Raw genomic sequence first — 13,721 nt, forward strand, 5'->3', positions numbered from 1 at the left:
CCATTCTGATTCAGCCACTAAAAAAGAATGAAATCCTGCCATTTGCAAAAACATGGATGGAGCTAAAGAGTATAATGCTAAGCGAAATAAGCCAGTCCGAGAAACACAAATACCATATGATTTCACTCGTATGTGGAATTTAAGAAATAAAACAAATGAGCAAAGGGAAAAAAAAGACACACACACACACACACACACACACACACACACCAAAAAATAGACTCTTTTTTTTTATTTTATTTATTTATTTTTTTTTTAACATTTATTTATTTTTGAGACAGAGAGAGACAGAGCATGAACGGGGGAGGGTCAGAGACAGAGGGAGACACAGAATCTGAAACAGGCTCCAGGCTCTGAGCTGTCAGCACAGAGCCCGACGCGGGGCTCGAACTCATGGACTGTGAGATCATGACCTGAGCCGAAGTCGGACGCCCAACCGACCAAGCCACCCAGGCGCCCCAAAAATAGACTCTTAACTAGGAGAACAAACTGATGGTTTCCGGAGGCAAGAGGAGGGGATGAGTAAAATAGGTGATGAGGATTAGGGAGCACACTTGTGATAAGCACTGAGTAATGTATGGAAGTGTTGAATCACTATATTGTACACCTGAAACTAATAGAACACTGTGACACTGACATTGAAAATGACATTGAAATTTTTTTTTAGTTTTAATTTTAAAAATTCTGGATAGAGGAGCACCTGGGTTGCTCAGTTGCTTAAGTGCCCAACTTCAGCTCAGGTCATGATCTCGTGGTCTGTGAGTTTGAGGCCCATGTCAGGCTCTGTGTTGATAACTCAGAGACTGAAGCCTGCTTCGGATTCTGTGTCTCCCTCTCTCTCTGTCCCTCCTCTGCTTGTACTCTCTCTCTCTCTCTCTCTCAAAAATAAGTAAAACATTAAAAAAATTTTTTAATCTGGGTAGGAAAGACACACCCCAAAAGAGAAAGTCCATTCTGAATTCCAGCTGAAGAATCAAGCAGAGCCATTAGTGTTTATTGTTTGCTGCATTTCTACTGTATTCCTTTAATTCTAAATGTACATTTTGTAGCATTTTAATGTTTCTAAAATTGGAATTGCATCTTTAAATCAATGTGTGATTTAATATAGTAGGTTTTTCCTCTTAGAAACCTCTCATTAAAATGAAGATGTGTCTTACAAATGATTGTATCTCAGAATCAAGGAAATAAAGTAATTATGCTGTTTCCATAGCAGGCATGACAATTTTAAGACAAGATGAGCTAAGCAACCAGGGTGTAGAGTCCAGGCTTTAGGTTTTTCATGTTACAGCAAATCCACCACAATGTTCATAATCTTTAAAAGATCATGAGTTGGGCGTCTGGGTGGCTCAGTTGGTTAAGTGTCTGACTATGGCTCAGGTCATGATCTCAAGGTCCATGAGTTCAAGCCCTGCATCAGGCTCTACACTAACAGCCTGGAGCCTGGAGCCTGCCTCAGATTCTGTGTCTCCCTCTCTCTCTGCTCCTTGCCCCTCACACTCTGTGTGTGTGTCTCTCTCAAAAATAAATAAACATTAAAAAATAAAATTAAAATAATAAAATAAAATAAAATAAAATAAAATAAAATAAAATAAAAGAGTGTGAGTTTTCTACTAATAACCTGATTGTTCCCAGGCTTCTGCAGTGTGTGGATATGTCAGTCAAACTGCTTCACTCCCCACATTTTTTCCAGTTCTAACCCCACAGTGCCAAACTTCAGGACTTCAGCTCCCCCACCACAGGTCTTCTCAGTTAGTTCTGGGAGTCCTGTATGTTCAGGGCTAGGCCTTGCATGCACTTCTACTCTCCTCTCTGTAGATGTCCACTTTGTGCCCACTCACTTGAGGAAAGCCGTATCTCCTGGTACCCCAAATCTAAACATCATCCACCTAAATTTTCTTGCTAAATTTTCCTGCTTAGTTAAGGGTCAAGTAATCTGGGTCCCCTGCAGACATTATAGCAGTACATACATTGGAACTGCATGTAATTCAAGAAGTGTGTTGGTTGGAGAGGAGCGTGACAGTGAGTAGCAAGTCCCAACCTTGTCTTTTTACAATATCCTGCTCCTTTAAGGCATCCTCTGAACTTCTATATCCTAAGAAGCACGCCAAGACTTCAGTTCCTTGGCAGAACACAACCAACCTATATCTACCAGCCCATAACTGACTAACTCTTTTCTTGTTCACATATCGGCTTTGCTCACTTTCTTCTGGATGATTCTCCACTGTTGCTCCAGGACTTACTCACCTTCCAACATGCTGTCCTTCGACATGTAAAAAGAAAACAAAAGTCAAACTTCTGGGAAGGGAGAATCTGTCCCCCCACCACCCTTTCCTCATCCAAATGAAGAGAGTGAGAACACCTTACATTGTGAAATTCCCTCTAAAGTTTCCCCATACTGCCTTTTATTTAGCTTAGTTCATAGGCTTTTTTGCCCTTCATCCTTAGCCAAGAAAGCAGTTTCTGGTTCAGAGTCTGGGAAAATTCCTGGAACCACTAACATTTCTGCAAGTATCAAAGGAAAGTCTATTCTTTAGAACAAAATTATAACAAAATGCAGTGTTTAAAGAGCACTTGTGACATTTTGTAGGCCTTCCTATACATACACTCCTCATGTCTCCAATAAGAAGAATCTTTGTTTTTAATCTAGTGGAGCTTCTACATCTTTTGATCATTTTCCTTTCCCGTCATCTGTCCATCTCCCTGTCATTTCTCTTCTTCTAACTCTGAAGATCTGTATGGAAAAATTCCTCCTGACAAATCCCTTCACTGAATACATATCAACTCATGCAGATGGACACTTGTGAGAAGGAGAACAGATTCTAAATTTTAATTTCATTCCTCTGGGGACTCCTGCCACAATTACATACACCACCGAAGAGAGTGAGTATCAGTCATAGGCTCCAATTTACCATCCTGAAAGTATGCTTGGGCTTCAGAAAGGAAAATCATATTCTGTAATATGGCTCAGTATTTATTTTAAGTTTATTAGTTTATTTATTTACTGAGGGGGGGGAGGGGCAGAAAGAGAAGGAGAGAGAGAAAATCCCAAGCAGGCTCTGTGCTGTCAGCACAGAGCTTACATGGGGTTCCATCTCACGACCATGAGATCATGACTGGAGCTGACCTAAGCCAAAATCAAGAGTTGGACTCTTAACCACCTGAGCCATCCAGGTGTCCCATGGCTAAGTATTTCTAAAATGAATTAGTCCATGTAGAAGGCTGCTGAAAGGAAATGTCATCTAAAATGAAGATCAGCTCAACCACTGAAATATGAGTATTGCTAGCAATTAATACTTGCAGCTGTAAACTACAGCAAATATTCCAGTTCATGCTGGAGAATACCTCTGGGGAGGATGACACACTGTATATATTATTGATGGATCTGGGTGATGATGTGAGATAGTAGTGAAAATAACTTGCAAACTGAAATCAAACATAATATTCTGGCTTTCCACAAGAAAGGCCCAACTACCAATTTTTTCCTCCTATTCTTGAAACATTCTCACTGGTTAGAGTTTCAACTACACGCCTTATTTTCAGGCTCAATTAAATATTTAAGCATTTTTCCTGGTATTCAGCTAAAATGAACAAAATGTTCATGATAGCAGCTCTGTAATATTAGAAATAAACCCTTAGAGTACTCAGTATGGTTAAATCTAGCACGGCAATGGATTGGACTACAAAATGAATTATCAGTTCTTTAGAAGCAATCTGAACCACCAATGTGGATTATTTTACAACTCAGAAAGCTCTATATTGGTCTTTTATACCAAAGAAGTCAAATGGTTAAACATGCTGGCACTTGTACAAGTCCCTAATCATTTCTAGACTCAAGTGTCAAATATGACAATTTTACTTCTTCCATCCCAAGCAATCCAGACCTGGTGAAGGTTATGGCTTTGCTTTTACATTCAAGTTCCAATAATTTGTATATAAAACATAACATATGAGCTTCTAAACATTAGGAGGGAAAAAAACTTCATTTTCCTCATACCATTTACTTTTGTGTTTACACAGGATTGGTATAAATCCATCACTCTTACTAGAGAAATAATTCAATGCTCATTCTTTACTAAAAATGGGTCAATAATGTTTTCCTTGGAAACAAAAGATAGCAAATTTAGGATTAAAAATAGTTCTCAAACTCTTTCTTCATATGTTACCGAATCAAATATTTTGGCTCTTTTTAATGCATAAATAACATTGAAAGGCTTTCAGTTTCAGATTAACAACTTTGTTAACTTTTCTATGTGATATAAATTATTACATTGTTTAATCTAGAGATGTAAGATCCTGAAACCATGGGTCAATAGTTTGGTATTTTACAACTTAACACTATAGTTTATTGAAACAATTGGTTAGAATCACTATAAATTAAATGAAATTTCATTTGCTAGATCTGTGTTTTCAAAATATGTGTTGTTTCATATGTGCTTATGCATAAGCCTAATAAAACAGATTGCTCCATTGTGTAACTTATTTGTACAGGTAGGTCTACTCAGGAGGTCAGAACACTGCTAGTTAGGAGATCCCCTTCCAGAGGCCATGTTTTTATTTGGAATCTGGAAATGAAGTTGCTAAGAGAGAATGAGTCAATTCTGTTATGAGAGAAATCATTACACTACTTACAATAATCAAAATTTAATAAAGGATTTCATTCCTTGAATTGAATGGCATGTAAAGATAGACACAAAATGGGTAGTGAGGCTGGTGGGCAAAAGTGTTCAGAGAAGGATAAATCAAATACAAATTCAAATATGGTCATTTGGAATCTCAACTTTGAATGGACGATGAGTGTTCCATGCTACTTAGCTTAATTCAGGGTGTTTTTTAACTTTCATCCTCAGTTTTGAAAGATTTCTGGTTCAGAACCAGAGCATCCCTGAAAAGAGTAGTGTTTCTGCAGGCAATGGAAGAAAAGTCCACCTTGTGGAACAAATCTGTTTTTAAGCAGTCCTTGATGCCCTTTTCAGGCCTTAATGCACATGGCCAAACCATCATCAGCTTTCATGTTTCCAACAAGAACAATCCTCATTTTTTAACCTAAGAAGGCACACATTTCAGGGTAACACAATAATAAACACTACTGAGTTATATGAAAGGGTTATTTAATAATATAAACCCAAAGGAAGGTTTGGGGTTTTTTTTGTTTTTTTTTTTTGTTTTTTTTTTTGTTTTTATTTATTTATTTATTTATTTTTAATATATGAAATTTACTGTCAAATTGGTTTCCATACAACACCCAGTGCTCATCCCAAAAGGTGCCCTCCTCAATACCCATCACCCACCCTCCCCTCCCTCCCACCCCCCATCAACCCTCAGTTTGTTCTCAGTTTTTAACAGTCTCTTATGCTTTGGCTCTCTCCCACTCTAACCTCTTTTTTTTTTTTTTTTTTTCCCTTCCCCTCCTCCATGGGTTTCTGTTACGTTTCTCAGGATCCACCTAAGAGTGAAACCATATGGTATCTGTCTTTCTCTGTATGGCTTATTTCACTTAGCATCACACTCTCCAGTTCCATCCACGTTGCTACAAAAGGCCATATTTCATTTTTTCTCATTGCCACGTAGTATTCCATTGTGTATATAAACCACAATTTCTTTATCCATTCATCAGTTGATGGACATTTAGGCTCTTTCCATAATTTGGCTATTGTTGAGAGTGCTGCTATAAACATTGGGTTATAAGTGCCCCTATGCATCAGTACTCCTGTATCCCTTGGATAAATTCCTAGCAGTGCTATTGCTGGGTCATAGGGTAGGTCTATTTTTAATTTTCTGAGGAACCTCCACACTGCTTTCCAGAGCGGCTGCACCAGTTTGGATTCCCACCAACAGTGCAAGAGGGTTCCCGTTTCTCCACATCCTCTCCAGCATCTATAGTCTCCTGATCTCTTCATTTTGGCCACTCTGACTGGCGTGAGGTGATAACTGAGTGTGGTTTTGATTTGTATTTCCCTGATGAGGAGCGACGTTGAACATCTTTTCATGTGCCTGTTGGCCATCCAGATGTCTTCTTTAGACAAGTGTCTATTCATGTTTTCTGCCCATTTCTTCACTGGGTTATTTGTTTTTCGGGTGTGGAGTTTGGTGAGTTCTTTATAGATTTTGGTTACTAGCCCTTTGTCCGATATGTCATTTGCAAATATCTTTTCCCATTCCATTGGTTGCCTTTTAGTTTTGTTGGTTGTTTCCTTTGCTGTGCAGAAGCTTTTTATCTTCATAAGGTCCCAGTAATTCACTTTTGCTTTTAATTCCCTTGCCTTTGGGGATGGTGCCGAGTAAGAGATTGCTACGGCTGAGGTCAGAGAGGTCTTTTCCTGCTTTCTCCTCTAAGGTTTTGATGGTTTCCTGTCTCACATTCAGGTCCTTTATCCATTTTGAGTTTATTTTTGTGAATGGTGTGAGAAAGTGGTCTAGTTTTAATCTTCTGCATGTTGCTGTCCAGTTCTCCCAGCACCATTTGTTAAAGAGACTGTCTTTTGTCCATTGGATGTTCTTTCCTGCTTTGTCAAAGATGAGTTGGCCATACGTTTGTGGGTCTAGTTCTGGGGTTTCTATTCTATCCCATTGGTCTATGTGTCTGTTTTTATGTCAATACCATGCTGTCTTGATGATTACAGCTTTGTAGTAGAGGCTAAAGTCTGGGATTGTGATGCCTCCTGCTTTGGTCTTCTTCTTCCAAATTTCTTTGGCTATTCGGGGCCTTTTGTGGTTGCATATGAATTTTAGGATTGCTTGTTCTAGCTTCGAGAAGAATGCTGGTGCAATTTGGATTGGGATGGCATTGAATGTGTAGATAGCTTTGGGTAGTATTGACATTTTGACAATATTTATTCTTCCAACCCATGAGCACGGAATGTTTTTCCATTTCTTTGTATCTTCTTCAATTTCCTTCATAAGCTTTCTATAGTTTTCAGCATACAGATCTTTTACATCTTTGGTTAGATTTATTCCTAGGTATTTTATGCTTCTTGGTGCAATTGTGAATGGGATCAGTTTCTTTATTTGTCTTTCTGTTGCTTCATTGTTAGTGTATAAGAATGCAACTGCTTTCTGTACTTTGATTTTGTATCCTGCAACTTTGCTGAATTCATGTATCAGTTCTAGCAGACTTTTGGTGGAGTCTATCGGATTTTCCATGTATAATATCATGTCATCTGCAAAAAGTGAAAGCTTGACTTCATCTTTGCCAATTTTGATGCCTTTGATTTCCTTTTGTTGTCTGATTGCTGATGCTAGAACTTCCAGCACTATGTTAAATAACAGCGGTGAGAGTGGGCATCCCTGTCGTGTTCCTGATCTCAGGGAAAAAGGTCTCAGTTTTTCCCCGTTGAGGATGATGTTAGCTGTGGGCTTTTCATAAATGGCTTTTATGATCTTTAAGTATGTTCCTTCTATCCCGACTTTCTCAAGGGTTTTTATTAAGAAAGGGTGCTGGATTTTGTCAAAGGCCTTTTCTGCATCGATTGACAGGATCATATGGTTCTTCTCTTTTTTTTTGTTAATGTGATGTATCACGTTGATCGATTTGCGAATGTTGAACCAGCCCTGCATCCCAGGAATGAATCCCACTTGATCATGGTGAATAATTCTTTTTATATGCTGTTGAATTCGATTTGCTAGTATCTTATTGAGAATTTTTGCACCCATATTCATCAGGGATATTGGCCTGTAGTTCTCTTTTTTTACTGGGTCTCTGTCTGGTTTAGGAATCAAAGTAATACTGGCTTCATAGAATGAGTCGGGAAGTTTTCCTTCCCTTTCTATTTCTTGGAATAGCTTGAGAAGGACAGGTATTATCTCTGCTTTAAACGTCTGGTAGAACTCCCCTGGGAAGCCATCTGGTCCTGGACTCTTATTTGTTGGGAGATTTTTGATAACCGATTCAATTTCTTCGCTGGTTATGGGTCTGTTCAAGCTTTCGATTTCCTCCTGATTGAGTTTTGGAAGAGTGTGGGTGTTTAGGAATTTGTCCATTTCGTCCAGGTTGTCCAATTTGTTGGCATATAATTTTTCATAGTATTCCCTGATAATTGTTTGTATCTCTGAGGGATTGGTTGTAATAATTCCATTTTCATTCATGATTTTATCTATTTGGGTCATCTCCCTTTTCTTTTTGAGAAGCCTGGCTAGAGGTTTGTCAATTTTGTTTATTTTTTCAAAAAACCAACTCTTGGTTTCATTGATCTGCTCTACAGTTTTTTTAGATTCTATATTGTTTATTTCTGCTCTGATCTTTATTATTTCTCTTCTTCTGCTTGGTTTGGGGTGTCTTTGCTGTTCTGCTTCTATTTCCTTTAGGTGTGCTGTTAGATTTTGTATTTGGGATTTTTCTTGTTTCTTGAGATAGGCCTCGATTGCAATGTATTTTCCTCTCAGGACTGCCTTCGCTGCATCCCAAAGCGTTTGGATTGTTGTATTTTCATTTTCGTTTGTTTCCAGATATTTTTTAATTTCCTCTCTAATTGCCTGGTTGACCCACTCATTCTTTAGTAGGGTGTTCTTTAACTTCCATGCTTTTGGAGGTTTTCCAGACTTTTTCCTGTGGTTGATTTCAAGCTTCATAGCATTGTGGTCTGAAAGTATGCATGGTATAATTTCAATTCTTGTATACTTATGAAGGGCTGTTTTGTGACCCAGTATATGATCTATCTTGGAGAATGTTCCATGTGCACTCGAGAAGAAAGTATATTCTGTTGCTTTGGGATGCAGAGTTCTAAATATATCTGTCAAGTCCATCTGATCCAATGTATCATTCAGGGCCCTTGTTTCTTTATTGACTGTGTGTCTCGATGATCTATCCATTTCTGTAAGTGGAGTGTTAAAGTCCCCTGCAATGACCACATTCTTATCAATAAGGTTGCTTATGTTTATGAGTAATTGTATTATATATCTGGGGGCTCCGGTATTCGGCGCATAGACATTTATAATTGTTAGCTCTTCCTGGTGGATAGACCCTGTAATTATTATATAATGCCCTTCTTCATCTCTTGTTACAGCCTTTAATTTAAAGTCTAGTTTGTCTGATATAAGTATGGCTACTCCAGATTTCTTTTGGCTTCCAGTAGCATGATAAATAGTTCTCCATCCCCTCACTCTCAATCTAAAGGTGTCCTCAGATCTAAAATGAGTCTCTTGTAGACAGCAAATAGATGGGTCTTGTTTTTTTATCCATTCTGATACCCTATGTCTTTTGGTTGGCGCATTTAATCCATTTACATTCAGTGTTATTATGGAAAGATACGGGTTTAGAGTCATTGTGATGTCTGTATGTTTTATGCTTGTAGCGATGTCTCTGGTACTTTGTCTCACAGGATCCCCCTTAGGATCTCTTGTAGGGCTGGTTTAGTGGTGACAAATTCCTTCAGTTTTTGTTTGTTTGGGAAGACCTTGATCTCTCCTTCTATTCTAAATGACAGACTTGCTGGATAAAGGATTCTCGGCTGCATATTTTTTCTGTTTAGCACACTGAAGATATCGTGCCAATCGTTTCTGGCCTGCCAAGTTTCAAAAGAGAGATCAGTCACGAGTCTTATAGGTCTCCCTTTATATATGAGGGCACGTTTATCCCTTGCTGCTTTCAGAATTTTCTCTTTATCCTTGTATTTTGCCAGTTTCACTATGATATGTCGTGCAGAAGATCGATTCAAGTTACGTCTGAAGGGAGTTCTCTGTGCCTCTTGGATTTCAATGCCTTTTTCCTTCCCCAGTTCAGGGAAGTTCTCAGCTATAATTTCTTCAAGTACCCCTTCAGCACCTTTCCCTCTCTCTTCCTCCTCTGGGATACCAATTATGCGTATATTATTTCTTTTTAGTGTATCACTTAGTTCTCTAATTTTTCCCTCATACTCCTGGATTTTTTTTATCTCTCTTTCTCTCAGCTTCCTCTTTTTCCATAACTTTATCTTCTAGTTCACCTATTCTCTCCTCTGCCTCTTCAATCCGAGCTGTCGTCGTTTCCATTTTGTTTTGCATTTCATTTAAAGCGCTTTTCAGCTCCTCATGACTGTTCCTTAGTCCCTTGATCTCTGTGGCAAGATTCTCTGCTGTCCTGTATACTGTTTTCAAGCCCAGCGATTAATTTTATGACTATTATTCTAAATTCACTTTCTGTTATATTATTTAAATCCTTTTTGATCAGTTCATTAGCTGTTGTTATTTCCTGGAGATTTTTCTGAGGAGAATTCTTCCGTTTGGTCATTTTGGATATTCCCTGGAGTGGTGAAGACCTGCAGGGCACTTCCCCTGTGCTGTGGTGTATAACTGGAGTTGGTGGGCGGGGCCGCAGTCCGACCTGATGTCTGCCCCCAGCCCACCGCTGGGGCCACAGTCAGACTGGTGTGTGCCTTCTCTTCCCCTCTCCTAGGGGCGGGATTCATTGTGGGGTGGCGTGGCCCTTCTGGGCTACTTGCACACTTCCAGGCTTGTGGTGCTGGGGATCTGGCATATTAGCTGGGGTGGGTAGGCAAGGTGCGTGGGGGAAGGAGGGGCAGGCTTTGCTCACTTCTCCTTAGGTGATCCACTTCAGGAGGGGCCCTGTGGCAGCGGGAGGGAGTCAGATCCGCTGCCAGAGGTTTGGCTCCGCAGAAGCACAGAGTTGGGTGTTTGCTCGGAGCGAGAAAGTTCCCTGACAGGAACTGGTTCTCTTTGGGATTTTGGCTGGGGGATGGGCGGGGGAGATGGCGCTGGCGAGCGCCTTTGTTCCCTGCCAAGCTGAGCTCTGCCCTCCGGGGGCTCAGCAGGTCTCCCTCCCTTTGTTCTCCAGCCTTCCCGCTTTCTGAGCAGAGCTGTTAACTTATGACCTCCCAGACGCTAAATCGCGCTTGCTGTCGGAACACAGTCCGTCTGGCCCCTCCGCTTTTGCCAGCCAGACCCGGGGGCTCTGCTTAGCCAGCGATCCGCCCCTCCGCCCCAGCTCCCTCCCGCCAGTCCGTGGAGCGCGCACCGCCTCGCCGCCCTTCCTACCCTCTTCCATGGGCCTCTCGTCTGCGCTTGGCTCCGGAGACTCCGTTCTGCTAATCCTCTGGCGGTTTTCTGGGTTATTTAGGCAGGTGTAGGTGGAATCTAAGTGATCAGCAGGATGCGCGGTGAGCCCAGCGTCCTCCTACGCCGCCATCTTCCCTCCTCCTCCCCCAAAGGAAGGTTTGATGTTAGTTTGCAGCCCAGCTAGATGCTATGTAGTTACCTATGGCATGCATATGGCAAATTGCTGAAATTTTCCAGGGATCACATCATGTTCCACAAGATCATGCTTGCAATAATTACCAGAATCTCCAACAAAATCACAAAAGCTAAAACTTCCTCAAGGCTATTCCCTGGGAATGGTAGCCTGACAATGGACTAAGAAATATGTGACCACCTGCCCTCACTGGATTGAAGTCCTGATTTTTCCACTGCATACATTACAACCTCTGAGTAGAAATAAGGGATATGGTGGTTTTACATCCTGACAGAACCTGTCCAACGACCATTTTTATTTGCAGACCATCTCCTACAACTGATAACCATCTATGTAGACAGACATGCTTTCCGAAATGTGAGTGGTTGCTTGGAGAAAAAATGGAACTACAATATTGAAAACCATGCCCATTTCCATGGCTTACTCCTTCTCTCCTGAATTCTCACACTACAACAGTCTTCATTTTTTGTTAAGCTTAAATTTGCTGCTGCAACTATTACAGATTTACTTTTCTCCTTCTCTCTACTCCCAAAAATAACAGACAACTTTGAGTGGAGAGATTCACTTTCTGAGTTTCACCATCCCAAGCCTCTGACATGGTTGATAATTTATGCCATGTGAATACATTAGTCACCATCGAGACTCAAGAGTTATGAGGAGCCTCCAAACCTACTTTATGAGTAGTCCTAAGAGTTTCTTGAGGCCCTTTGGTAACCTGGGAAGGGAAAATGGAGACAGGTCAAGGCCAAGAGTTCTAGACTCTCTGCCCCACTTTGGGGCGGTTTTTATTTATTTTATGTATTGAGCTTTTTCAGAAATTTTCTGTTTGTACACAGGGCTCAACTGATTTTCAAGAGTTTGACAATATCCGGTGTCTGTAAGGGAAGTCAGACTTTGTTTGAAAGTGAGGACTTACCCCCTACTATAGCAGAAAGAAAAGTACCTCTCTTCTCTGACAATAATGGGCCCACTACCCACCTTACACGATCATTGTGATGTCGAACCACCACCCACAGTGTTAGAGTCCTTGCAGCTGACCCCAGGTTCCTTCCACTTCTGCCTTCAGCCAGTAAGTGTTGCCTCTGTGCCCCGAAGCCAGAGGGGCAAGTCCCTGTCGCTGCCCACTCCCTACCCTCTACCCAAAAGTGGACCCTCCGGGCTGAGGCATCCATTCTGCATGTCAGAATAACGTCTGAATACCCAACCAGTCGCCAAGGCATTTGGTCCACCTAATAAGACATGGATGGATCGCTCCCAGAGTCCCACTCCACAAGCCAAGGGTCGGACTCTGCAGGTTTAGATTTCGACTCTGTTGGCCAAGATTATTTCTCCCCTGGCTAGGAGTATGACTGTCTCTACCAAGAATTGGACCTGGACTCTCTTCATGAAGATCTTCATTTCCAGTCCATGCCAGGAACCATGACAGAGACCTTGGCAAGCACACATGAATCCCACCCAACTGCTGAACTAGAGGATCTCACAGAGGCTGAAGGAAAGGAGCTCAAATCTGAGCTCACTAAATTAGACGGGAAAATTGTAACCTTACGCTGTGCCCTGGCAGCGAAAAAAAGACATTGTATGGAGCTCAAAAGAAAGCTGGGCCTCATAACCTTGGTGGGGCTGAGGCAGAATCTGTCCAAAAGCTGGCACGATGTTCAAGTCTCCAATGTCGACATGAAACAAAAGATGTCAGCTGCCCTGTCCACCATGGGCTCTGCCATCTGCAGGAAGCTTGGAGACATGAAGAAGTCAGCCACATCCAGATCGTTTGAAGGTCTGATGGGGACAATCAAGTCTAGAGTGGCAGGTGGCAGACAGCTTGGCAGTGTCTACCTTCCTTCTTCAGCTGGAATAGGGATGATCCATTCCCAGCCTCAGGGAGGAGAGACGATCCGCTCCTACTTTCCAAGAGTGGGAGTGATCCAGTTTACTGAAGTGGAGTTGTTCTGGTTCCAAGGAGCGGAGATGATCTGGTTGCAAGCAGTGGGCATGACCTGCTTCACTTTCTGGAGCCGGTATGAACCCCTTGGTAATCTTGCCTGGCCACCTAACCAGTGCAAAAACTCCCTTTCCTCATCACAGTTGTGACTCTGCCTATCATAAATAAGCAATTAAACCACAGTGGCAAAGTTAATTCAAGAAATGGGCATAGTTCAGTTTTGAGAAAAGGAGTTCCCATTTGTACATAGGTATTTGCTGCTGTTGGGGTGGAGAACCCAACATTTTGTACCCCGTTATTTTACACTAAAGTTGGTAGATGAAATGTATCACTATACTAGCCTTTCTGGAGTTGCATTCAAATGGACAGGACAATGGTTTTAGAGGGACCTTAGGCCAAAGCCCAAAATCTTTTTTGGAAAACTAGTTTATCAGAATGCCAAAGTAGTTTTCTTTTTAGAACTGGGAAAATGTATGAAATAATCTGTAATTTTATCCCCTCCTCATTTCCTTCCTTCCCTAAATCTCAGAAGGAACTTTGAAAGCTCTACCGGGCCTACAATTTTTATTTTAAAAAGATGATCAAGAACACTCCTTTCCCTCT

The 13,721-nt window shown here is 41.2% G+C and overlaps 1 protein-coding gene across 1 annotated transcript; it reads left to right on the forward strand.

Annotated features, from left to right (window-relative positions):
- The first annotated feature begins 12,252 nt into the window (after window positions 1-12,252).
- TPD52L3 (TPD52 like 3) lies at window positions 12,253-13,313 on the forward strand. The gene has a single exon (XM_019438101.2). It carries the CDS (start codon window positions 12,587-12,589, stop codon window positions 13,265-13,267), a length of 681 nt encoding a protein of 226 aa, XP_019293646.1. The 5' UTR covers window positions 12,253-12,586; the 3' UTR covers window positions 13,268-13,313.
- Window positions 13,314-13,721: the final 408 nt, after the last annotated feature.

Source organism: Panthera pardus, unplaced genomic scaffold, assembly GCF_024362965.1.
Source record: "Panthera pardus isolate Hobbes unplaced genomic scaffold, ASM2436296v1 HiC_scaffold_20, whole genome shotgun sequence".
NCBI classification, from domain to species: Eukaryota; Metazoa; Chordata; class Mammalia; order Carnivora; family Felidae; genus Panthera; species Panthera pardus.

Bases quoted from the DNA above. Each gene is read 5' to 3' on its own strand.
- TPD52L3 (XM_019438101.2), top strand. From the start codon at position 12,587: ATGCCAGGAACCATGACAGAGACCTTGGCAAGCACACATGAATCCCAC.